The following is a 27,586-nucleotide window of genomic DNA, read 5'->3' as shown; positions in this document are numbered from 1 at the left end:
CAGCTAACATGGCCGCAGTGCAAGCAAAGTCACGGCTGGCTGCCTCTTTGTACAACTCAAATGAACTGTGACAGAAAACCTATGAGACATATGAGAGGTGACCCCGGTGTTTTTGTTACAATAACGGTCTAATGTTACAATAAGTACTCGCTGCTTATATTGACATTTTGATTTTCTTGGGAGTCATACTGTATGTAGTTTCCCTTCTTTCTCCAAAAAAATAGCTGGTACATGGATGTTCATATTTTGCTGCCTGATCGCCTTGTTTTTCCTGGGTAACCAATCATGTGAGCACACCCACCTTCCAAGCTTGGGACCATCACATGCATACTAATGATTGGATGATACCCACATAGGGAGCAAAACTTTCCCTCCATATTTTCTGATTGTATCCTCCATCTTATCTTTAGGGACATTTTTGTCTCGTTGTAATGTTAGTTATGTTTCTCTCAACAAAGGTGGGTTTTGTTTAGTTATCGTCTTCTTTTCATCGTGGACAGAAATGTTGTTGACAAGCATTTTATGTCATAGTTCTCATCAGCAAAATGAACAGCGGTGTCCAACCTATCACACCAAGGCAGGCAGGCAGGAAGCACTAGAGCAGGATGCCACCACAAAACTCTGCTTTGTGATCGGCACAGCCATCCATCCAAAATGCTGCGGAGTTTACTTCTGCTACACTGAGAAACCAGGGAGCTTTGGTTAAAAAAAGAAAAGAAAAAAGAAAAAAAGATTTGATTCGTTGACCTGGGGCAGAATGTTGCCGTGAAGGAGCTCAGACCTTCTAATGTGTAAAAATGAAAGCTGGTGTCACCCAGAGACCCAGCGCTTCACACAGTGCCTCACCGTACTCAAACCAGCCATTAAAGTGCTTTGTGTTCACACGCTGTTACAGACCGCCTCTCCCCCTGCTGCATGACATGGCTTTCTCGGGCTCTTTGAGCCACAGCCAATTCAGGGACCAGATCAATTTCCCCAGGAGGCCCATAACCTTCAACAGCTGAACAGGCCAACTGAAGTGCAAGCCAGACACACATACACGTATGCACATACACACACACAGACATGTAAGCACATACACACACAAAGACATGTAAGCACATATGCACACATACACATATGCACATACACACACATACACATATGCACATACACATGTAAGCACACACACACACACACATACACATATGCACATACACACATACACGTATGCATATACTGGTACACATACAGTACATGCTCATAAACATAGACACATATACCATACTTACGGACTGCAGTCTGTGTAAATAAGTGGAATAATTTCTGCTATTTTGGCTCTGTACTCCAACACATTGGATTTGAAATAAAACAATGAAAAATGAGGTTAAGCACAGACTGTCACCTTTAATTTGAGTACATCCATATTCCATGAAAGAATTACATTCTTTTTATACGTTGACTCCCCATTTTAGGGGACCAAAAGTAATTGGACAGTTGGCTTCTCAGCTATTTCTGATTAGTAAGGTGTATTCAATCCCTTCCTTCGTGCAGGTATGTATAAGAAATCTTTCAGTATCTGAATTAGTCTTGAAACAAGGCTTTTGATTGCCTTTGGAGTCTGTTATTGGCATTTGTCAAAATAAGGACCAGGGTTGTGACATTGAAAGTCAAAGAAGCCAGAAATAAGGTAGAGAAATAAGAGGAAAACTCTCAGACATTGGCTAAACAGTAGGCTTATCAAATAAAGTAAAAAAAAAAACAGAAATTGAACCATTGTCCTTACGGGCTGCACTCTACATGGACATACACATAGACATACTCGTACACATAGACTGACATACACATGCACATACACCTGCTGGACCAGACACACACATACCTATATCCAATACACAACACACAAATGCAGTTTATGAAGACACAGCCAACCAAGAGCCATACATATACCAATGTGCACACCGGACCACTTACACGCACCCTGGTACAGCAAAATATACGGGCAAATGTGATGGGGTTCAGGAGTGGCACAGCACTGACCCCAGGTCAGTTGGGGTAGCAGAGCTGAAACTGAAGTGGAGACTGAAACAGCATAGCACTGACCCTAAGTCATCTTAGAAGGGGGATTAACCCCGAAATGTGATCCCATCAATGAAATGTGCAACTAGTATTGCGTCTTACTCCCCAGTGAGCTGGAGGTGACCACAGAGAGCCCTCACCTCCTTAACTGGACAGCAGGCAGCAGCCACTAAAACTAAAAGACAAACCAGCTACTTCTAGGGCAGAAATAACCGACTCCGATGATTTACACATGCATGACCCACAATCGCTCAATAATGATGCTTTGGATGAGTGCTGATCGTGCTGTTGCAGCAGATGGGGGGGGGGGGGGTTGGAGTATGGATACGTTTGAGTCATGAGTCATGACCTCGGATTATGTAAGGTTTATTTCTAAGTAAATTCAGGACAGTCACCTGTGAACTGACAGTTCTAATTAGTTCATAGGACATTAGACATTAGTCTTAAGTCCCTGAGCGAACACAAAACCCAGCTTATCACACTAAGGCTAAAACGTAATGGCCATGCAGCACTACACCCTGTGCTAAAAGCTGACAGCATTCAGCATTCAGCATTCATCACTAATTACATTTAATCTGATGCTGGGTTTAGGTTGTGAAGCAATGATCCATCTGTGAATGAGCTGCTATGAATCCAGGTTATTCAGGTGGATGCTAGGGGCTTTAGATGGGTGTTAGGTAAGAGAGTTCTGCAGTCGCAAGTTTCACAACCAGCTTCAGTTTCACCCACCCCTTACTGCACCTTTCTGACAGAGTTGAAAAACAAATTTTCTTCGTGGATGTGAAGTCCCTGAAACATATGTTTGCATTCGCAGAGAATCCATTCACTAATGACGTGAAGGTTACCTCCATCACAGCAGTGCAATTTAGAGTAGAAAAGGCTGAGTTTGAAAAGCAACTCATAGAACTGCAACACAACAGCGTTCTCAGGGAAGGACACAAGGAGGAGAGCTCTGGCACACTCTGGACATTTGACGTTCTGAAGGACACATACCCTACATTACTCGAATGTCCCAGATGGTCCTGACCTGCTTTGGATTAACTTACGCCTGTGAAAGCTCCTTCTCTGCCATGGGAATAATGAAATAAAAGCAACATTCCAATGTGACAGACATTTGACAGACTGCATCCGAGAAACTATAACTAAGCAGCAGCCAGATCTGAAACCACTCGTGAAAAGAATCAGCCTTCTCACCGACTTCTCTTTTACTCTAAACAGGAACATTTCTATAAATACATGTTCTTATAATGGTTATCAAATAAATGAGGAAGATAATTTATTATTATTATTACTATTATTACTATTATTATTATTATTATTATTATTATTATTAGAGTTACAAAAGAATCTCAGAGAACTGAACACATCAGGAATGAAGGTCGTTAGGAATACATTTTCGGAACTCTGAAAGTGATGTTGTAATACACCAAGTTTAGGAAATTCAATATTTAAGTTAAATTTATTTTTTTCATAATACACCAACAACATTAATGCCATTTGCCCAAATGGTAATTGTCATATAAAGTGCAATCAAATAACCAACAATAGACAAAACTTAAAACAGCCAAGTTGGAAACAAACCCATCCAGTGACGTTGGCAAAGCAACAAGGATGATCACCAAAGGTAAGTGTAAGCCACTGATTGCATTAGCCGTAGCCATCAATATGATACCATTTACCAAAGGCAGCTTCTGAGAACACTGGATTACCAACATGGGCCATGCATACTGTTACCTCTTGTGTGCACTTGTGTGTATGCACTTAGCGCACACACACACACACACACACACACACAAATACAAATACAAAATGAAACTGTTTTCTACCCCCAATGTCCTTCAACAGCTGTTTTCTCTACCGTTTGTCTTTGCGCACAACTCTGCATTAGGGATCATATCTGGCCTTAGTCAGTTGTTAATGAAGCCCTGCCTCGCACTGTAAACTTGCTTTTCGTAACAGTATAGAGGTGACAGACTGTGTGTAATTCATTGTTTCTGTACCCAAACCATTCTGTTTCTGACAATCACAATCACTCCCACATCACATTTTTCTTTTCAATCACAACGCCCTGTCTGCCGTCAAGTATTTTTATATTCGTCTCAAAATCTTCTCTTGTGCAGAGAAAAGGAAAGAAGAAATATGTGCTGTGATGAAAGTCAGATATTACTTGGAAATCGCTTGCTACTTTAGAGACAAATTAGCATTTCTGGGAGAGAGAAACACAGGAAAATGTATAAGTTCTAGCGACAATCTGTAGTGTAAATATGAGAGCTAGCATAATTATGGAAATAGTAGATTCAGCACATTTCAATGTATTACGTTCGGCACAATTTTGCTTCCAATGCAGCTGAAATGGTCATAGGTTATTCTACTGTCATGAAACCAATTACCACAGCATTCGATTTTTTCTATTGAAAACCAGGCATATAATTTTACTGGCCACAGCACAAATAATTCTTTCTATTTTACATTAATTCAGAAGGCACAGCCTGGAATATAAAATACCATGTCAAACGTGTATAATGGAAAGAAGCAAATATCTGCAAAGTCCCTTGAAGTTTTCCTATTTACAATTAAGCTTCAAAACATATTGCTATACTGCTGGAAGTTCTCTAAACACAAAAAAGTTAACTTGCAGTACAATTATAAACCATAACATTCAAGCTTAACACATCAGCGTACTCATGCTTTTCAAATCTAAATAAAAAATACGCTAGGACGAATGAAAGGGTGACATCAAGACAGTACTGAGGTTCCTAATCTCTTACAGGTACATTAATCAATTACTGCTTCATTATGTGCTTGTATTAAAAGTAAAAAAGATGAAAGTAAACAGGCAGAAGGTACCTTCAGTTGGCTAGTGAAATATGAAATATGGCCAAACTGCATTCAGCTAAAAGTCAGAACAGATCATATTCCGGCAGTAGTAAATGACTGATAACAGGCTCTCCCCAGCACAAAGGACAGAAGAACACTACAGCCCTACTGGACCCTCCGGGCCATGAACAGAGCTCCACTATTATATACTGTACAATAAAATGAGTGAGTAATGCGTATGGGACATCGCACTTCCATACACCTTTCATACTCAGAACTGAAAGAACAGCTACGTTGAGTTATGAACAGAGCACGGCTTGAGTGTTGGTGGTTCAAATGGCATCCTGCAGGACATATCAGAGTACTATAGTGAGGTATTTCAGTCCAGTTAAAGTAAATTACCTGTGAACGGGTTGCAGAAAGCACACCGTGGAATGGAAGGCCTACACAAATTAATGTGGGCAGTAAGGTATGTTTTCAAATTGAGTCCGGGGCATTGTCGTTTAATCCAGTAGGTGGTACCAGGCTCTGACAGCTGATAAATTAACTGACGGCTTTAATCGATTGAGCCACACACAGGGTTTGTGCGTGGAGCATGGGCTTGAGGAAGGGGGAATACATTACAGGTCCTCTCCAGCTCCATGCAGTGCCTGTGACCCACAACTTAACCAGGCCTTGCATACCAAGCCGGCCCGCGCACTTCTGACGGGAGACCAATTCGAGGAGGTCCTCAATTAACCCGCAGCAAAGAGAGAGCCACAGACGGACTCACAGGAAGTCGATGCACTGACCACTCGCCATTAATCACCGAGGCGCCATTAAAGGAAAACTATTCCCGTTTACCAGCGGTGTACGAGCCCCCCCATCCACGTCCCCAGGTATTACCCTACCTCCCTGACTACAGCCGAGGATCAATAAACAGAATCTCCCAACCACTCAAAATTCCCCTTTTCACTTCAGGACAAAATCAAAGAGCACAAAATTACATCAAGCATAAAACTGGTGAACACAGCCAACATGACAAGACATTTAAAAATGATACAGACACACTTGAAAAACCCCTGATCCTGAAATTGCATAAAATCAATTTTGTAACCAGACTTCTTTCTGCAGAGTATTACTGTTAATTTAAACAGGCTGCCAGAGTTAGCACTCCTCACTACAGAGCAAAAATATTTTCCATGAGTCTTTTCCCCATTAACGAGTATATTTCAGCAGCTATAAGCAAGCCTCTATTTTGAATAAATGCCTTCAGACAAGTGTAAGAAGCAAGTAAGTGTGAAAAAAGGAATATCCAAACAGGGCATGTCTAAGCAGCCCATGTAGCTCAATGAGCCTTAAAGCCGCTACACATCATATTGATAGCTACAGAAAGACCAACAAGGCTGATTATTGGGGAGTAATTGAGCCCTTCTTAGCTCTTTGATAGCGAGCTGAGGACTAATCAGGACATCAGTTTCCATTCCAAATGTTTCCAAGTGTATTAAACTGGCCTAAATCTGTTAACTTGGCAAGAAGTAGCTACATCTCAAACACGATTTTATAAAAAACAGTGAAATGGTTCACACGTGGCAGGATAAGATGAGTCAATACTGTATTTTTTATTCCATTTCCCAAACCTTTGTCTAATTTAGGAAATTACACTGCAAACGACCACACCACCAGCTCAACATGTCGGCCATCAGTAAACATGCCTAGCTACGTACGCCCAAACACATTACATTCCATTAGATTTTAAGCATTTAGCAGATGCTATTATTGGAGAGCAATTTACACAGCTTACTCTCTTCATATACAATACATTAATCCAGCAGGATATTTACTGAAGCAATTCAGATGAAGTGCTCTGCTCCAGGGTACTGTGCCGCACCTGGGAAACGATCCAACAACCTAGGAGTGGCACCCTTATCATACAATGCTACCCTGCATACAACCAAATATGAATGGTTTCTGACAGTTCTTGATGCATTGATACAGGTTTTAAATATAAAATAAAGTTAGCGAATGGCCTTGTTTGCTTGTTAGCTCACAGAACCTGCCGACTCTATATTATTAACACATCATTTACACATCAGTGTCCAACCTCTTTAAAGCACCCCATTGAAAATTATTTGGGCCTCATGCAAGGACCACTTGTACAAACAGATTTGTTCTTAAATCGCTTAAATCTCTTAAAAGGCATTCACCAAATTGATCATATTTAGATTTTTTTTAGGTAAGAACAACATTTGGTCCAAACCTGTCGTACTACTGATGTTAACAAGAGCCTTGCAGTGCAAGTCCGCCTGGCACACAGAACTCTGATCAATCTTTCCAACTAGGGGCTGCAGATATGAATCAAGAAAATATGAATCAAGGTTCACCAAATGTATTGCTTACTTCTCGCCTCAAATGTTTTCGTGGAGTGTTTAGGAAAAAAGAGAGACAGTTATAATCTGACCAAAAACGAATGACCGCAGTAAAACCAATCAGGCATCAGTCATCTTGTTCTTGCTAATTGGAACGCACCGACAGTACCATATATACTGTATTATGACAGGAATCTTCATTTATAACAGTTTCGTTTGCTGAATCCAATGTGGCACACTCGTATATCAGCCCTTCATTCTAAAATGTATTTATGATAATAAAAAATAGGTCTAGCAGGAGGCCCATTGTCATTTTTTTAATAAGTTTCAGCTTTTTTCTTTTACTTGAGGACTTCTGAGAATTTTCAAGGACCTTGGAAGCCTTGTAAAAATACTCAGGCATGCGTTCAATCAGAAGTATATCCTTAACTTTGACATCAAAGCAGTCTGGCCGGTTGGTTTAACCGATTGCTGAACTCACCAAACGTTGATTGAATCCCAGTCTCGGTCTCATTCAAAGTGGTTAAGATGCATAAAGGGGGAAACTGAATCATTCCTTCATGGACAATATCAACTTTTATGAGACACTCGGTACACGTTCTTGCAGAGGCACGTGGCAGAATCGCTCCATTCTCCACTCTTCTCCATTCTTCTGTATGTGGATTTTGGTAGGGTGAAATTGCTGACCCACACCATGTAGAATAGGACACACCACCTCTTTTCCACACTGTCTGTGTATACTGGGACATCCTGTTCCACACTCGAGCGCAGGGCTGACCAACCCAGTTCCTGGAGACCACCATACTGTAGGTTTTTATTTCCACCCTTAATTAGTACACCTGATTCTACTACTTAGCAGCTCAATGAGATCTCTAGCTGTTGAATGAGGGGTGCTTTGTTAGAGTTGGAGTAAAACCCAACAGGTTGGGAAGTCCCCACATTAGGCAGCCCTGCTCTCATGGGATTGGGAAGTGAGCAAATCTACTGCACTTTTATGTAATTTTTTACGTAGTTTTAAAAAGAGCCATGTGCACTTTGTCGAAAAAGTTCAGTATCAGAGGTTGTCATTATGAGACTCTGCACTGCATTGTGCTGTACCCTCCTTTCACGCAAAGTGTGAGCAGAGCTAGTTGGTATAATAAATGGGTGCCAGAGACAGCAATGTTTATCTGTCTGATTTGGCTCCATCCCCCGACATCGCTCAGAGGAGTGAGCTCAGCTGCGTATGTGAAACACTAGACCCTGAAGCAACTCTTCACGCTTCCACCTATTAGCGCTGCCTAGGCTACCAGATCAAAAACAACACAATAACACAGAAGGGAATGAATGTTCTGTTTTCATGGCTTTCATAAGCTGATATTCAACATTTGCGAAACAGCATACTCAATGGTCACCTTCACTTTGAAGATTATCCACAACAAATGGAAAAGTGGTATACTCATTTTGTATGGTAACAAACTGAACTCAAGTAATCTGAATGAAGTTCTTCCTTGCTCACTGAAGGGAAAGCGCAGCTAACTGCCAGCTGAGCTCAGATATAAAGAGAGCTCCCAGAAGCCAAAAAAGCCCTAGAGTCCCAAAGCCCCGGAGGCATCCAGAGGTTCCTGCTGCCTGCCTACATCGCACTGAAGACAAACTGAGCACATTCATTGCCCCTGCTGTAGGCTGCATGCTTCCTTCCATGTGTGTTCTGCACAAGCCGTGGAGCTCTGACCCCAGGATGACTGCCCTGGACTCTGAATACGGGTCACATATCTGACTGTAGGGTGCACTCTGGACGTTATATGCATCTGTGACTCAAGTTGTATCGGGGGCTGCCACAGCAGACCCAACCAGCAGCACCTATCTTGGTATACTGAGGAGAGAGAGGCAGACGAGGGAGAGGAGTGAAAGAAGGGAAAAGAAACACAGAGGAAGAGAAGAGATGGCCATGGCGTTGACGCCTGAAACCAAACACACCTGCCCAACCATCTTGCCCAACTGCGTACCCACCACAGTCTCGCTAGCGATCCACTCCTCCGCCTCACGTACGCACATTTTGTTCTAGAAGGCGGTAGAAGAACGGCTCACCTTTTTGTCGTCTTTGTGGTTCGCCGTGGCAGCGGTGTCCTTCACGGGGGCGTCGGGTGGGGTCCCGCTGAGTCCGGACGGCCCGTTGGGCGGCTCAGCCTGCGGGGGGCAGGGGAGGGACTCCGCCGTGGCCGTCGGCTCCGCGGCTCCTGACGCCTCCAGCTCCATCTTCCCCTGCACTGCCACGGCGAGACCATCAAAACCACAAGTCACATTCAAAGTCAATGAACACAGAATGCTAAAGCAATGCAAGGCCTTGACATAACATAACACAATATAATGATTAGAACAGGCCATTCAGCCCAGCAATGCCCACCATTTCCTACCATTAAAGAGCAAATAATGCTTAGTTTACCTAAAAGCTAGATAGTGTCTATCACTATATCAAGCCTGGTCTTGGAAATCCCTAGACCTTCTGCCTTCACTACATTTCTGCCTTGTACATTCTTAAATGCAAACTGACATACACAGCCACACACATCTTTTCACACAGATGTATGTTCATGCTGCACAGCTATGTAGACCCTTTTTACACGTCTGCTAATAATTTCTTTGGAAAAAGGAATGAGACAAAAAGTTACAGTTAACAATGAATCGTTTTAATATCAACAAGGTCCTGGCACAGCGCAGCTCATTAATATGCTTTGAAACATTATTGTTTTTATGGCTACTAGTCATCGGATTAAGTTATTTCTTGTATAAACATATGACTGGTCTCCCAGATACCTCGGTCGCCCCCTGGAACCCTGAACAAAAGACACCAGCCAATCAAAAGAGCAGCATGTCCTGTGAACACTCTCTTGACTGTTTGAACCTTTTAAACTCTCTAGGGCTTTCTCCCCATCCACCCTTTTTCCTCCCCTATGGGAATGTGAACATTCCTGATTGTTTAAAAAAAAAAAACAAGACTGCATTGCATGATATGAATGAAGAGTTGGCTTATTTGGTATGCAAACATGTTATATTTGGCAGCCTTTGCTCTTTCCTGTGTTTCTTTTATTTTATTTTTTTTATTTTCCTTTCTGAAATTCAAATATGTAATTTAATGACAAAAGATCTTCTGTTGCTCAAACAGTAAATGCATAGATATTTTAAAAAACGTACCCTCACCCTCCCTCCCAGCACAAGCAGAGTCATCTGTATGTGGCTCAAACCCTGCTATAGTCCATCCAAGGAACATCTCCCCACTTACTGTATAATCTTGTTTAAAAATGTTTCAATGGGGTAACCCGCCACCATTATTCAACTCCACGTGTCAACAGGCGTAAACACGTTTAAAATACAAGACCAGTACCATTCTCAATGGGGAATCTGATACAGAGATTGACACTGAAATAAATATGTCTGTTGCATGTTACCATCCACAAAGGCCATTTACATTAAAAGTATGGGCATTTGCTGTACATTGCTGCAATTACAACAGCAGTGCCTTGGCCAGAATGTTAACCCACCACATTCTGGCCATACCCACAATGCATTACTGTTCATCTGCCCATGGATCCATCCATTTTCTATACCATTTGCTCCTGGTCAGGGAGTGGGGGGCTGGAGCCTATCACAGCATACATTGGGTGGCAGGAATAGACCCTGGACAGGTCACCCTTCACTCACACATACTCATACCCCAAGGACAATTTAGACTTTCCAATTAACCTGACATGCCCGTCTTTGGACACTGATAGGAAACCTGGGCACCCGAGGAAGCCCACGCAGACACAGGGAGAACATGCAAACCCCAGACAGAAAGGCACTTGGCTGGAAATCAAACCCAGTACTTCCTTGCTATGAGGCAATAGAGGCTTGACAGTTCTGATTTTCTACTTCCAAGAGAGATGGATGGCATGATTCTGGCACTAGGCCCAAAGCAGTGGAAAAGGCCTTGGAAGGCTCCTTGAACAAATGCAAAAATATTGTTTTCTGGTAAAACAACCATCAGGCAATCCCTTCACATGGGTCATTATCGCCATACGATGCCTTTGACACTTCATAAAATCTTTAGATTTTAGTTTTTTTTTTAAGTGTAGTCTTTTTAAGTTTAATCACTGAGTAGGGCGGGCTGTAGCGTAGTGGTTAAGGTACACGACTGGGACACGCAAGGTCGGTGGTTCTAATCCCGGTGTAGCCACAAAAAGATCTGCACAGCCGTTGGGCCCTTGAGCAAGGCCCTTAACCCTGCATTGCTCCAGGGAAGGATTGTCTCCTGCTTAGTCTAATCAACTGCACGTCGCTCTGGATAAGAGCGTCTACCAAATGCCAATAATGTAATGTAATGAGTAGACATTATTGTTGAATAAACCACAATATACAGTATGTCCATACTTTATACACATCTGATTAAAAGTATTTTCATTGGATTACTATAATAATATATTTTCAGTTCCATTATGATATTGGGTCCCTTTCCCAATCATATTCATGTATTACTACCAAATTCTAAACAAATATTACATTGACAGTAAAATGTGTACTTTTTTCACACACATTTTGCACCTTATTTTCTAAACAAAAAAATGAGAAATAAATATTCAGTTTAACTTATAAACTATATATTGATATTGGTACAGAAATGCCATTGATGATTGCAATGATTAAATTATAATAAAAAATTAATAAGGTGGACAAGGGCATGACAGGATGGACAGCTATGAGTGGACAGATCATCAGTTAAACTGACAATAACAAGACATTTATGTGATAAAAGGCATTTGATGAACTGTTAATATTGAATAGGGATCAACGAACCTTGCCAACAGCTTCTTGAAAGGAAACTGAACAGATGTCCAAATGAAAATTGACATTTAACTTCTAAATCCAAATTTTAACATGCTATTTTAACAAAAACTAAGAAGTCATGTACGAGCTGTAATTGCCCTCTCTCCTATGGTCCTATGGGTAAATGCTTGGTTGTGGTATTTCATATTGATCACAGAAAGCTGAACAGATTTTTCCACATACCTCCTAACATCATTGGCATTCATATCACCTCTGAGTTCACCTACAGGATTCTTGGCCTACAGCTCATCTGAACTGTTCTTCCACACATCCCCATGCGGATGTTTCCATTTGCACAGAGCATTTATAGAGTACTTTTGGCTCTGGGCTCAGACAGAGCATCTGTCTATATCTATATCTCTAATACAGTTATAAATATGACATTTTATCTTACACATGCACATGTATGATTCATGTCTATCCTGTCATCACATACACCGGACAGGGTGGACATAATTATGACAATGACATGGTGGACATTTTTAAAGTTAGCAACTGAACTCTGAACTGGGATTGTGACAAAGCTAACATAATGGTGAATCTGAAGCAGATGTTGCCATCTTTGACAAATATATTTTGAAATCATAAAATATCATAAAAGCTTAATCATTAATAAGGAACAGTTTGATAGGGTCCTGCACTATAACTAACACAAAATCTGAATGTTTTTCACAAAAGGCACCCTATAGCGATATTGACCTACATGTGAACAGCTGTCTTTCATATACTTTCAGTCAACTGCAGGAATATGTGGGCCTTACTGCATGTCCAATGCACAGAGCAAGCTCACTGTGAATAGGCTAGTAGTTTGCACAGGACACACGCAACCAGAATCACTTGGGCTAGCATCCAGCCATATGGACTGTCTCCAGATCTAGTGACGTTCAGTCTAGTACAGAACCAAATAGGTGAATCAATTTCTTTGTATGATATGAGAAAATATGCCAGAATTCCCTCTGGATAACGCAGCTGCAGCCCGGGTAACATAAGGTTTGTGGTGACATAGTGGGATATAACTGTCCAGATATAAGCATTATGAGTTTCTCAGGATAACAGCAGCTGCTAAACAAATTCCAGGCTGAATGGGGCAGAGTTATCCTCCGCTGTGGCCCCACTCCTAATATGACAGCAATGTAAACTCACCGTGTTCCAAACACCAAGTATAATTCCGTTTTCATAAAAACTAGGGACGAGTCACATACGCAATCCATTTCAGCATACAGTAACATGGTAATAGTGCTCCACTGTCACATTGTGGTGGGGAAGCTGTTGCTAACGAGAGTCAACTAACTGGGCAGGCTTATATGGCAGTGTTCGGACCAACACTTTCTTCCGAACACAGGGACGTTGTGCAGTTATTAGTTGCTTTCTCTATAATTATGGGTCCAATTCACCTCAATCAAAGTATTTTAGTGTCCAAGATAGTCAGTAAGCATCCATAATCATAAACCACATGCATCAGGAGAATAACTACCATTCGACAGACGTTAACTTCTGGTGGAAGCAGCTGCTTCCCCATGTTCAGAACATGGTGAGTTTATTTTACAAGTGTACAGTGATACTCTGCCCGAGATGAGAATAAAAGCTAGCACAATCACACACAGCAGCATATGCCAAACATACTCCTCACAATGTAGACTTGTAGAATGTTTGCATCCTACCCAAAATAAAATGCTTGACCCCAGCAATGCCCTGTAATCTCCTACTATGCTCATTTAAGTTTTTACTATCAGTACTCAGTCATGCATAAAACATTGAGCAGAGTGCAGTATGTAGGGGAATAACTGTGTATCTGTAATGTAAAATACAGGCACCGTATGAGTTTTCCTTCACTTTGTATTGTTCAAATGGCTCATTTCCATAAGACCAGCTTCGCTGGCTAGAACTAGTTCTTTCAATCGTATATTTCTCATTTGAAGTTTCATAAATCCAGTGTGTTTTTATTATTCATATGACTTAGCTTAGTATCCACATATGCTGGATTTCACATCATTATTTTGTGACAATCTCAAACTAATTGTTAAATAACTGCTAAACAGTCCTATGTAAAAAGCCTTATATGAGCAGCTGAACATTAGAATCAGCCAAAAATAGTCACTGTCAGATAAGTTTCCCAGCTCATCAAGTACACAGACACCACTGAACTTCTGTCAGCGCACCGGGTCACCCAAATTGTGTTCAATGAAAGCAGTGTTACTAGACAGCATAGAAAAAAACTCACAAAATGCTTCTCACAATGCTGTTTTGAAAAGCAGAACAGATTGAAAACTAGCCGTTACAACACAGAAAACACAGAGAACTGTGATTTCAGGGAAACCATAAATTGGAAAGACACGGAGAAACAGCAGCGGACACACAAAGAAAGAGAAAGATACAGGCATTTTTAGACTATAGTAGCTCTTTCTTGGGATCTTCCTTTCATCAAAACTAGGACAATTCTGTTGCTACGTTTCTCAGTATGCGATTACCAATGTATAGGGACATATTTCCTGTAATAAATAAATTCCACATCACTTCAGCTACATATCTGCAAGCAGCAAGGGCAAAACGTATAGCTAAGAAAGGGGCATTACAATAACAGTAATTATTTTAATTTTTTCCCCTTAACAAGGACAAAACCTAAATAAGCCATTGAAGGACAATTCTTGGGCACAACCTCCCAAGGTATGAAAGTGTTCCTGATCTCTTACGCCACCTCTGAATGTGGCATGGCCATCTCGCATTAAATGTGCATTTGGCCAGAAATGGTTGTTTAGCTTATGAAAAAAATCTCTAATGGCCACAACAAACATCTTCTCATAGTCTGAAGATACCTGGAAGGAAGACTGAAGGTGTTACTTGTGTTTCAGGGCACTTGAATGTTTTGCTTAGTTGTGATTATGTGTGGATGTACAAACCAGGGGAAAACATTAACCAATAATAGCAGACCGATATTTATCATACAATTATGAGACTGAAATGTATGTGCAGTATGAGGTATTTTTGAGCTTATGTACGCTGGATAAGTTGGAGAATGCACTCTATATACAAAAAGGCCTCTATTCCCACCCAGCCTCACCAAATCCCCAAACATCTATGTCTTATGGAGCATATTTTCACCATTCAGAAACTTAAACTCTGGTATTGATTTGGGGGGAGGGGTGGTTACCTTACTCCATATGTCTATTACGTGAGTGTGTGAGACCAACTGCTGATCTTCTGTGAAGGACCATCTTTACAGGACACACCATAAGCATTCCAGGGAGAAGTTCTATTCTTTGATTGTTCTGCTATGTGATTGAGGGCCTTTAATCCATTTCAACCATTCTATACAAATCAATGTAATACCACTTTGACCAGATATTGATGGCTGTAAAGTAACACCTCAAGGCCATTCTACAAATTTCACATTACAATGAAAAGGCAATTGTACTTAAATATTTGAATAAAAAGTCAGTGTCAAATCTGTGATTCATCAGGTACAAGGCAATAACAGCCAAGGATTTTAATGTTAACACTGGCTTAGTATAAATATAAAGAAAACTGAGTTAGTCATTGAAAGCCCAAGGCAAAAGTACAAACTGTGACTCCAATAGTGTGTGTGTGTGAGCAACAGGTAATTTGAAGAGAGAAGAAAAATTGGCTCCTGAAAATAAGTGGGACTGTGTCAAGCAGCACTTAATTTAATATTAGTTGCTTCACAAAAACTCACAGAATTAATACTATCAGAGTTATCTTAAGGAAGCCAACTAAGTATTTTAATAGCATCCTGAATAGCAATTGTCCTAAAAGGGATGTGTGAACCATTACCTTAGCTAGTCTTGTTTAATCATTTAAAAATTGGTGAGGTTTTTTTTACCTGATACAGGCATACAGCCTGTACAATCAATAGGACTTGATAGATATTTAATACTGTTAATATGCATTCAATACAAATTGAGCACACACAAAAATAAATTACAACAAGCTGAATTCACCAAACAAGCACAAAACACTGACAACTCGCCCTTTGTCAAGTTGCCAATGCGTTTGAATTAAATTACAATGACAAAATGTGGCATGTGAGAAAATAAAATAATAAAAACATGTCAAAATCATCCCTAAATACCTATGCACAAATAGGCTACATGCAGGAAGTGTCCTGTGAAACATGCTGCCCTCTAACCGGGTTAAGCTGTAGTGTTTACTCCTACACAACGCTGAGGAAATGTATAGCCGTGTCGACACAGGCATACGTACGTCCAGCTTTCACATTTGCACTGTGAAAAATGTCACCAATATTTTGGACAGTTACAAGTTGCACTCTACATTTATAATGCGTTAAACACATATTCGCAACATCATTCCCGTCCCGGACAAATACTAAGTGCAGCCAGTCCGGTTTTTGAAGGTGGTCTATAGATTGCCATTGTTTCTCAGCAGGTAATGGCTGATAAATGTCACGTTGCAACCAATTAATGGGAACCACGTGAAATTAATACTTCAGTTTGTATCCTGTCACCATCACAAGCGGTCCAAGAAGCCATACACACAAAGTTATGCAACATTTTATATCAATTTCGTTCGTTCACAATTGTTACAGCGTGCAATTTGATGCCAATAACTGCCGATGACAGCTATAAATCTACACATACAGACCAAATTGGAATATTACAATAGTTCTCTTCGCGACGTTCTAAAATAAAGCAATGGCTACTGTAGGTAGTTAGCAGGCTCAGTTCTAAAATACGGTTCTTCCAGTAAAATTAACCCGTCTCTTCAGTAACATTGGCGGATATCCTCAGCATCTATGAGGCTACCGCGACAATTTATTCACAACAGCAGCTGTTTCAGTGACCAGAGGCGTTTATTGAATAATTATCGAAAATTGCAATTGAAAACATAATTCTATGTGTTAACTATAACTATGCTTCGGGTATGTCAAAGCGAATGCAAAAGATAATTTAGCTAAATGCTATACAAAGACGTACGAAAAATCTACCGCGAAGCTTTCCACCGTATTGAAACAAGTATAGGAAATAACGGTAAAGGTGTACCTTGCACTTCAGCGTTCCAGTTTATGTTACAGTCTGTAACATAGTCAAAGAACAGTGTGGTGGTAGTTACATATTTAGCTACTCATCCATCGACTTGAAGTGCACAGCCACGATGCAATACCAAAAAAAAATGGTTCTGAAGAAAAAAATACAAGAAAAACCAGGGAAAGACTAACGTAGCTTATTGGTAATATAGTTACCCTTCAAAACTCGGTCCACTAGGGATTGCCAACGGTGCCGATGCTGACGAAACCACACGGTGCTCCACACAAATTCTGTCTACGTCACATGGAGGTGTGGCTTTGTACGCCCACCCGTCCTCCTCTCTAGCGCTGTATGAAAGCGAAGGCCCACAGCCCAAATATAAATTCAAGGTGGAGCCGGGGGAGGGGCTATTGTTACTGCTTAAAAGGTGACACGAGGTAATCGTCAGTGCGTGTAAATAAAAGCTTAGCTGTATGTGTAATGCTGCCTTGTGTATTGACGCTTCCTTTTTATTCACCGTAACTTATTAGTTAAACATGCATTAACCCAGTCGACAATGGAATAGGCTACTTTCGTAGTAAAACATTTTAGTACAAAGCGTAGCAAGTCATTTCTCCTTCCATTACTGTAGCCGTTCGCTCGAACTTTGATTGGATCGGCCCTTTTTTAAACGCTGTTGTGAGTAACTTCGTACATATACTCATTACTCTCTTTCTGCCCTTCTCCAATGACTACTGTTCCTTCTGCAGTGTGTGCATGCTAGGGTACTTTATATGTATTCACAATTATTTAGTTTCTTTGGTTGCCATTGTGGCATAGTTGCTTGCTTCAATGCTTCATATATTTGCTGGCCTGTGAATGTTTGTCAGGTCTACGCAGGGCAGGGCCGTAGGCAGCCTGGTGGATGGGGGGGTCTTTTCCCCCCTATAAAGCGGACCTGCGTGGCACCTTCAGGTTATGAATGTTCATGAAAGTATCTTCTATTGTGAAGATATTGAGACATTTACTTTTAAATAAAGTCAGATGCACCCATAGATAATATGATATATAGATGTGTATATATTTTGTGTCCATGTCTTTATTTTGTCATAAAAAAGGTGGTAATAAAAACTTTTTGTGGGCTATACATCTGTGGCTGTGACTTACAGCCTACAAAAGCTGATTTGGAAAGAGAGTGTGGGCAATGTTTGTATAATCTACCCAGATAAACTGACTAGTCAGGGGTTCCCACTTCCCACTTTATTATGGAGGGAGGAGTTAACATTGGGGGCTAACAGATTTTCCTGATAAATGCATTGTTTTATTATTCCAAATGATGCTTTTCCAGGACATATTGGCAACTTTCTAATTTTCTAATTATTGCTTATTACAAACAATTCAAAGGCAAGACTCATAGAAAAACATTTTAATTGTTACAACTGTCCAAGAACATGGGGGTGTGGGGGGGGTTACATCTAAATATTTTAACAGTACATCCATGCAAATGTAACATACAACTGTATGGTCTCACAAAACTGAACAGCAAACACAAGCCAATTATTTCTAACAAGTAGCCATCACAACTGAACTACCTGACAGTACTAAATCAGTCACAGCAGTTTCTGTTTGGTTTCCTCCATTACACAGCTTTTATACAAATGCTTACTTTACTGTGCATTGCCTTGCGGTATGTATCAGTCTTTTAAATCTAACAACCGAAAGCAACCTTGTCTGTGTCAGGTCTGAATAACAGCTGCTCTGGTTTGAATTTCACTACTGAACTGAGTATGTTCCACAGTACAGCTATACTGCCAGACCCTTGACAGTCTGATTTCCTACAAACAAGTGTGTCACTGCTATAACTGCTAGCAGTTATTAATTATTGTTCTGCATGCAACTCCTTCTCCAAGTGATGGAAAGAATGTAGTAAGGGCATGTGCTTCTGCGCACCCAAAACCTAAACCCTGGATACAGGCATGTTCACAAGGCTACACCACTTCTTTTCACCTTTTCAGCCATTTACCATTCGGTTCTTCAATTACCCGCTTTGCTCCATGACAGGGCCTTGTGCTTCCCCCATTATCTCCTCAGAGCTCAGAGCACTTCTAAACATGATGCCATTGATGATGAGCATATCGCCTACTTCTACCACGCTGTCCTCCCCAATCCACTCATAGTCTCCTGCCTAAAGATTAATACACAAAAATAATGTATATGCACAGGCATGTACAGCTCTGCTAAAAACATTCAATACCCCTTATTCTGTACCCAGGTTCTACAAGCATTGTAGGTAAAAACCACAGTGCATATCTGCTTTGTTCTTTGCATGTCGACTGCAAGGTCTTTAATTCACTCTGTGTGACCATTGCTAAATGTCTTAAATGTAAATGTACCTTGCATTACAATCAACTGCACTGACATTAAGTTACAGAAAATTAGTAATTCTAGATATGCTCAACTACTTTGTATGATTTATGAAGGGTTTGTGTATATAAACTGCAGTTAGACCCTTAATGTGGTTTCACTCTGGGAGTCTGGGAGTCTAAAAGTGATTTAACATATGCTGTGGTCAGTTTGCTTTGTGTGTAGGCCTATGAAAGGGGTTTACTATGTTTTTCATAAACATTAGCCCCTCACACAAACCACCATCCAACAGTTTGATGAACTGCATTTTACCATTTGTCTTCATTATTCAGGAAAAAAGTTTCATAAAAACATTAGTTTTACCACCCCACCCTTATTTAAGGACAGAAATGTGTAAACACAGAAATAACAACACAGAACACAGAATTGTGGAATTGAAGCGTGTTCAAAAATGACTGGTTCACAAAATCGCCACCCCCATATACAAGAATAAACATAAGAACATGAGAAAAGAACACAAGAAAATGTTCTGAAGGCAACAGGCCATTCAGTCAAGCATGGCCACTCATTTAAATACTGTAACCACATAAAATAATCAACAAACAGATGAATACCGTGTAAGAACTCCTCTTGCCCTTGTGGGTGCTCTGGGTCGGAGTGTACACTGAGTGACACTGCTCAATCATCTTCTCAATATCACCCATTAAACATTCAGCTTGATGGAGCACTAGACTGACAGAAAAAGAACATTAACACATACTTTTATTAAACTCACTCTAGCACAACAAACAACAAACAGATACTCCTGGAGATGTCAGGCATTCTCTCACTATCTCTCTTTCAATAACATAGATATACTACGAGACCACTTTATTAGGTAAACCTGTACACCCGCCCATTAATGCAAATATCTAATCAGCCAATCCTGTGGCAGCAACTCAATGTACAAAATTAAGCAGACATGGTCAAGACATTTAGCTGTTGTTCAGACCAAACATCAGAATTGGGAAGAAGTGTGACCGAAGTGATTGTTGGTGCTAGAGAGGATGGTAGAGGAGAGTATTTCAGAAACTCTTCACACACAACATTCCCTACAGTTTACAGAGAATGATGCTAAAAACAAAGTGTGGATTTGCGGGTATTTAGGTCCATATCGGGTGATCTGTGTGTAGGAATTACAGCCCTTTTATACAAACTGCCTCTATTTCAGGAAACCATAATACTTGGGACAACTCTCTTTTCAGGTTTCTGATTAGCCAGGTGTGTTCAATCGCTGCCTTAGAGCAGCTATAAGACATATGCACGTCCATACACTCACTGAGCACTTTATTAGGTATTTATTGGATTTAGTTTTTAGATTTATTTATTATTATATTATAGTCTTCTATTGCTGTAGCCTATCCACTTAGAGGTTTGACATATTCTGTAATCATAGATGCTCTTTTGAATACCACTGTTGTAATGTGTGGTTATTTACATTACTGTCACCTTCCAGTCGGCTTTGACCAGTCTGGCTCTTCTCCTCTGACCCCTCTCATTAACAACGCATTTCTGTAGACAGAACTGCTGCTCACTGGATGTTTTTTGTTGTTTGCACCATTCTCTGAAAACACTAGAGACTGTTGTGCAAGAAAATCCCAGGAGATTAGCCGTTTCTGAGATACTCAAACCACTCTGTCTAGCACCAATAATCATTCCATGGTCAAAGTCACTTTGATCACATTTCTTCCCCATTATGACATTTGGTCTGTAAAACAGCTGAACCTCTTGACTACATTTAATTGCTGCCACATGATTGGCTGTTTAAATATTTGCATTAATAAGTGTACAGGTCATATGTGTACAGGTCTACCTACTCACTGAGTGTATATTCATAGTTGTGCACATAAATGCACAGACAAGCATATATCTTTATATCTCAGGAACAGGTTCATAGTTGCCTTCACAAACGATTTGACAAATTATGTTTAATCAACTTACTCCCACACATGTGCAACATGTGAATATACAGTAATGTAATATACTTTGTGTGCTTTCCTTTATTATTCCAGCCTTCTGGGTAAAGCCAAGCCATTGCAATTAATCACTAATCATTCCCATATTCCAGACATAGCAAAACATAACATGTTTTAAGGCCACTCAAAGATTAATTAGACTCTCAAATCAGAATTTAATAAAAACATTAGATCTGTCGGGTTGTTTAAATATTACTACTTGGACCAAGGGGCTCATCAAATTCAAACAAATATGCCACGACTATTTGAACAGACTCCAGCTACTGTGGGTGTGTGACAGACTCACATTCCTGTGGCTTAAAGAGGCACAGCTGCAGCCTCTCCTCACATGTGGCACGCTCCATCTTTGCCGCCTCCTCTAATGCCACTTTGTACGACTTCTTCAGAGAGACTTTCAGATTTTTGGGCTGGAGGACAAAAGACCCAAAATTTTCACCTGTTTTCCACCACAGTATTAGAAGAACATTTTCAAACAATCTGTGGAAAATCATTGATGTGTCAGCAATGGAATGGGTTCTGCCAGGAGCACACCGTCCAGACGCACCAGGATGCTCTGGCTCATCAAAGTATTCAAGGGGTCAAAATACTGATTTTGATGAGGCCACATGCTGATTCTTTTCATTTCCTGACTTTGATTTTGCAAAGAAAGCTGTGAATTCTTTTTGCAAATCAAACGAGGGCCTTTACTAGCATATGGTCAAATTCCCCATTCATCTGAGCTGTTTTCTCTCAAAAAACTGGAGGGACCTTCCGGAATGCTCTGAATTATGGCTTTTATCCACACAGGTTTTTAAAGGGAGAGCAGCCACACAGGAAGGTCATAATTAGTGAAGTTTCACAGAGCTCACTATCATTTCACTTACACAAACACACACACACACGAACACACACACACACAAACACACACACACACATAAACACACACACACGTTCACCTCTGCAGCTACAGCCCGGTAGAGCTGCACTGCCCTTGCAGAGGTCCACAGGCGTGAGTGAGGACAGCCGAGGAACTCCACATGGTACTTCAGCACGTCCCCTTCGCTGTCCTCCTCCATATACTCCGCAGACACAGGATCTGGGCTCAGGACTGCTGGCCACCTGAACAACAGTCATTCATTAGGACCGTCAATCACCTGAGCAACCACACGTAAGTATCAGAACAACCAGCCACTTGAACTAAGAAGTTCCTCTCACACGTAACTTACAGTAGCAAGGCTTGACCATACATTTAAAAATCGTTATATCACTCTGGGTAACGGTTTCATCTAACCAAATAACGATTTTGTTTCTGCCGCATGTCCGTAAAGCCTAAATGGTTTAATATAGGTTAAGTGTACATATTAACCATGCAGAATCTATCCAAATGGCATTGAAACCTATGAAAAGTGCCACGTTGCCCTTAAATGTGTCAGCCAAGTAATGGCAAAAAATATCTGGGAACATGATTTGTTTGGTGAATAGCAAAGCTAAATGGCAGTGAGATCTCGCAGTGAACAGCAAAGATAACTATGTTAAGACATGCTGTGTATGCTGAATAGCAAACACAAAATGTGATTACATGCTATGTTTGTAGAACAGCAAAGATAAACACATGTCCTTTGTTTTCTGTGGACAGAGAATCAGAACAGTCTGCATATTGTGCACTGAGAAACTTGTAATTGAAAAAACTAGCAACAATTCACTAAAAAACTAACTAACTTGTGAATTATCGTAAGCACTGTGTCTGCTACAGCAATATATATTTGTAAAGCACATTTTAAGTCAGAAATCCAGCTCTTTGATTGATGTATTCAATTATTCTGTTGTCATAGTTTGATTAGTTAATGAATCCATCAATCCTTTATTAGAAGGACGTATATTTAATATATGAAACCCCATCCATCTTGAATGAAGCTGAGTGAAGACAGCACAGGGTTAAGACAGGAATGAAATATAAGCAAATAAAACAATTCACACTTGAAGGTTGTTGTTTTATAATCATAAAATCTTGAAATACACTATCTACTTACAGGACTTAGAACATTGTCCTAATAATATTAACATGAGTAACAATATGTCAAAATCTCTTTTCAGTAGCATTTCAGTAATAATAATAATTTCTTTGAACAAAAACTGAGCCATGTTCTCACTTTATTGTAATGCCTTATGTGACGATGCCTGAGGCTTAAAGCTATGCAATACCGCAGGCTAATTCTCTGCATTTACGTTTATTTAACAGGGACAAATGCATACACATTGCTTTATATATAAAATACAAGGTAGATGCCATGCATACAGTTCTATCCATCCATCCATCCATTATCTTAACCCGCTTATCCTGAACAGGGTCGCAGGGGGGCTGGAGCCTATCCCAGCATACATTGGGCGAAAGGCAGGAATACACCCTGGACAGGTCGCCAGTCCATCGCAGGGCACACACACCATTCACTCACACACACACTCATACCTATGGGCAATTTAGACTCTCCAATCAGCCTAACCTGCATGTCTTTGGACTGTGGGAGGAAACCGGAGTACCTGGAGGAAACCAACGCAGACACGGGGAGAACATGCAAACTCCGCACAGAGAGGCCCCGGCCGACGGGGATTCGAACCCAGGACCTCCTTGCTGTGAGGCGGCAGTGCTACCCACTGCACCATCCGTGCCGCCGCATGCAAACTCCGCACAGAGAGGCCCCGGCCGACAGGGATTCGAACCCAGGACCTCCTTGCTGTGAGGCGGCAGTGCTACCCACTGCACCATCCGTGCCGCCGCATACAGTTCTAGCCATACAGGGCTTACAACCCGGGCCAGGCTTTTTAAAATTAAAACAAGAAGTACAGAAGCATTTAACTTAAAATAATACCAAAACATTAAAAAGCAGTACAGATCAAAGACTAAAATAAGGACAAACATCCTTACCATGGCCACCTGCCAGCCTTCACCAGGACCAAGCTTCCGACAGGAATCTTTGAGTAAATCAGCGTCAGCCCAAACTCCTGAAGCTGGGAGATTTTTGGAAACAGACCCTCGGGCACAGAGCAGTGGCTGAAGAGCGGATCCTGGTTCATGTGGCAGTACCAGGGCTGGTCTCGGTCGCACCCCTCAAACTCTCTCCTCGGGATCAGCCTCCACTTCATGCAGGCTGGGGACTCACACTGCACCCAGGTCTTGTCCAAGTAGTAAGACGTCTCGTTTTCTGCAGCATTCAGATCTGGCAGATTCATTCCTTCCATGTTTGGGTCTGAATCGGAGGATGACAACCCTGTTAGAATGCCACACTGTAAACACTGACACAATCTAGTCATCTGAAAAAGAAAAAAGTTTAACTTGTACTCCAACTGCTTTCTACCATATTAAATATAATCTCACCTTCAATTCCTAGGACTAGAGCAAACCCAAATATCCCCGGCACAGATTTAACTCTCGGCCAGTATTCTGTGATCCAAGTGACTATGCCAGAAAGACTACACTCCACCACCAGCTCTCCAGTATGCAGTGTTAAGATTATGTGTGTAGTTGCATTTTGTGTTTCTGCCGTGGTCTCTGGTTCAGCATGTGCAGTACGAACAGTGAAGATGAATGCCTCTCCTCCACTTCATTTATAATTATTCCAAACAATTCCTGCAACAGCAGAGCCTGTCAGACCATAAATATACCCTATAGGGATGCAACTATTAATTGAAATTCCTTTCAAAATGCAACTCTTCTAAGGGGAAAACACAAGTAATGTTACCTACAATAACTAAGTAGTTAGCAGCCTGATAAATCAAAAGTAAAGAATTATTGGCACACGTGATGAAGATGCAGAAGATGAAGATTATTTTTTTCCACTGGCCCCAAATCATACCAAACACAGAAGGTGGAAAGCACCCTAAAAACACCATTAACTTCCAAAGATATACTGCAAATTTGCCAAATTCCATAAATAATGTATAATTCAATAAGATCAACCAAAATTTAACATTTTTTTAATTCTGAATAAAAAAATAGGTTTCAGAATTACTGCCAACCCTGTGATTAAACCTGGTGCAGCCTACCCTGTCAAGGGTAACAGCAATTTCCAATAAGGTTTGATTAGGTTAGACAACATACTTGGAACCCATCAAGGGTCTTGCACTGATTGACTGCCCCCTTTTTAAGACCACAGGTCTGAATAGGGTTTAAGTCTGGATACTGAGACGGCCATTATAAAACACTGTTTCTGTTTTCACAGAACCATTTCTGGAGTTGTTTTGTTGGATGATAATCCTACAGCCAATTCTCAGCCTCCCTGCAGAGGCACCGAGACCTTTGCCTAAAATGTCTTGATACTTGGAATTTGTAATGCCTGGACCACAGACAGAAAAATTGCATAATCATCGACCACCATATTTCATGGTAGGCAGGAAGCATTTTTTATTGTATGCACCACTCTTCCAAACATGCCAATGCTGTATGTGGCCAAAAAGGTCAATTTTGATGTCATCTGACCTTAGCACCCAGTTCCAGTCAAAGTTCCAATGACGTTTGTTAAAGTCCAAACGCTTTAATTTGTTGGCTGTTCTCAGTACGGCCTATCTTCTTGCAACCCGTTGGTGAACTTATGAGACTTGCTGCCCCCAAGATGCAATTTCAATTCTAACTGTGATCCTTGGGTTCTTCTTTGCTTCCTAACCTTAGCTATCTAACTTTGTTCTAATGTTAGTGTTCTAAGTTAATTTACATGTGATGTTGACAAAACTCAGATATTCAGCTCGCCACAAGAGAACATTTCTATATCCAAAAAAACCTATCTATTTAACGTAAACTGATGATAAATGCCATGAATGTATCTCACCGTGTTCTGAACACCAAGTTATTCACCGAACCGAACGGTGTTCCGAACAGAACTTTCACGACGAATAACTAAAAAATTACTTTGGGAATTTAGGACATCATAAGTTTAATTGGGAAGTAACTAAGTTTATTTTTTCATGTTCAGGTTGACATTACTGTGGAATTGCCCTAATACAGTGCTTTACTGTGACACTGCTGCCGCTTATGTTCTGTTTGGAACACGGTGAGTTAACGTCGTTAGCTAATAACTATTTTGGTAATGTAAGTTAGTTTAACTAACTAATTGTGATATATTTAGCTAGCTAGCTACATGTGTTTGAAAGATTTTGTAACATTAACGTTATGTTTCTAACTTTAGTTAGCTACAGGACTATATTAGCTAACCGTTAGCTAATATCGTTATATTTAATAACGCATGTAACTACTTGGAAAATGCTACTTAGGTAGGATGGTAGCTAGCTACTTTTTTGTAAATCGCATTACAGATTTATGAGCACAGATTTGCTTGAAATTCTAAAATTAAAGGTTTCTTTAAATTAATGTCCTAGCTAACGCTACTTACTGATTGAAAGTGGCGAACCACAGATCTTGCTTAGACTATGCCGTTCCGTGTGATGAACCAACTGTAAGCTGTGTACAGTAGGGTGTACCGTCCGTCATGTGATACATTTATTCGCGCCTTAGTTTGAGGTCAGGTGTTCCTAAGTCAAAGGCCCGCATTTTCATTAAAACAAGTTTGCAAATGCATTACACGTAGTTGCATCCCACCATTATTTGTACATCGGTCTAATGTATTTATATATTCTATATATCGTATGTTGTCAGCAAAATGTTCCTAATGTTCGTAAAACTGTTTTATCAGCTAAGGCAGCAATTACTGCTTGCTTTTTAGTAGCGCATTGATGACCTGTGCAAGCTGGGTTATGTGTATACAGAATGTGTATTTTACTGTTGTGAAATAAATGTTAAAGTATTTTGACACATTTTAAGTACATCATTAAAAGTGGCTGAGTATGGTACAGATATAAATGGAACATCTTAACCAGGGATGCAGAGGGGCGTGTCGAAGCCACAAACACCATCCTTTCCATCATTTTGTGATGATGCACACACACACACACACACACACACACACACACGACACACATGTAGGCTGGTTACCCAAGCTAAGTTTTTGTCACCTGAAATGCACTTCAACCTGCTAACAGCAAATACTCTCTCACACCTGGCATGTGGTGTCCCTGGAAAAGGGAACGAACAGGGAGGGGCCAGTGTGGCACTGTGGCTGTATGCCCAAAGATTGTGTGTGATTCTACTCCGATTGAAGCATAAGCTTTACTGCAGACAATGACATATTAGACTACG

General features: G+C 40.7%; 2 protein-coding genes across 2 annotated transcripts in view; both read right to left on the bottom strand.

Annotated features, from left to right (window-relative positions):
- rbms3 (RNA binding motif, single stranded interacting protein) overlaps positions 1-17,352 on the bottom strand; it is a 308,178-nt gene extending 290,826 nt beyond the window's left edge. Inside the window, exons 1-2 of the mRNA XM_061236859.1 lie at positions 17,281-17,352; positions 9,294-9,472 (exon numbers count right to left, since the gene is read on the bottom strand). Of these exons, the coding sequence (XP_061092843.1) occupies positions 9,294-9,461 (168 nt within the window). The 5' untranslated portion in view covers positions 9,462-9,472; positions 17,281-17,352. The remainder of the gene's footprint in view (positions 1-9,293; positions 9,473-17,280) is intronic.
- A 2,677-nt stretch (positions 17,353-20,029) lies between these two features.
- Positions 20,030-26,899, bottom strand: LOC133121332 (zinc finger CW-type PWWP domain protein 2-like). Its single transcript, XM_061230536.1, has 5 exons — positions 26,784-26,899; positions 24,326-24,647; positions 22,359-22,521; positions 21,710-21,830; positions 20,030-20,140 (listed from the first exon to the last, which is right to left on the bottom strand). Exons 2-5 carry the CDS (start codon positions 24,637-24,639, stop codon positions 20,136-20,138), a joined length of 603 nt encoding a protein of 200 aa, XP_061086520.1. The 5' UTR covers positions 24,640-24,647; positions 26,784-26,899; the 3' UTR covers positions 20,030-20,135.
- Positions 26,900-27,586: the final 687 nt, after the last annotated feature.

The sequence above is a fragment of the Conger conger genome, chromosome 1 (genome assembly GCF_963514075.1).
Source record: "Conger conger chromosome 1, fConCon1.1, whole genome shotgun sequence".
Lineage (NCBI taxonomy): Eukaryota > Metazoa > Chordata > Actinopteri > Anguilliformes > Congridae > Conger > Conger conger.
Note: the sequence above shows the minus strand (reverse complement) of the source record. Positions and strands in the feature narration are given on the sequence as shown.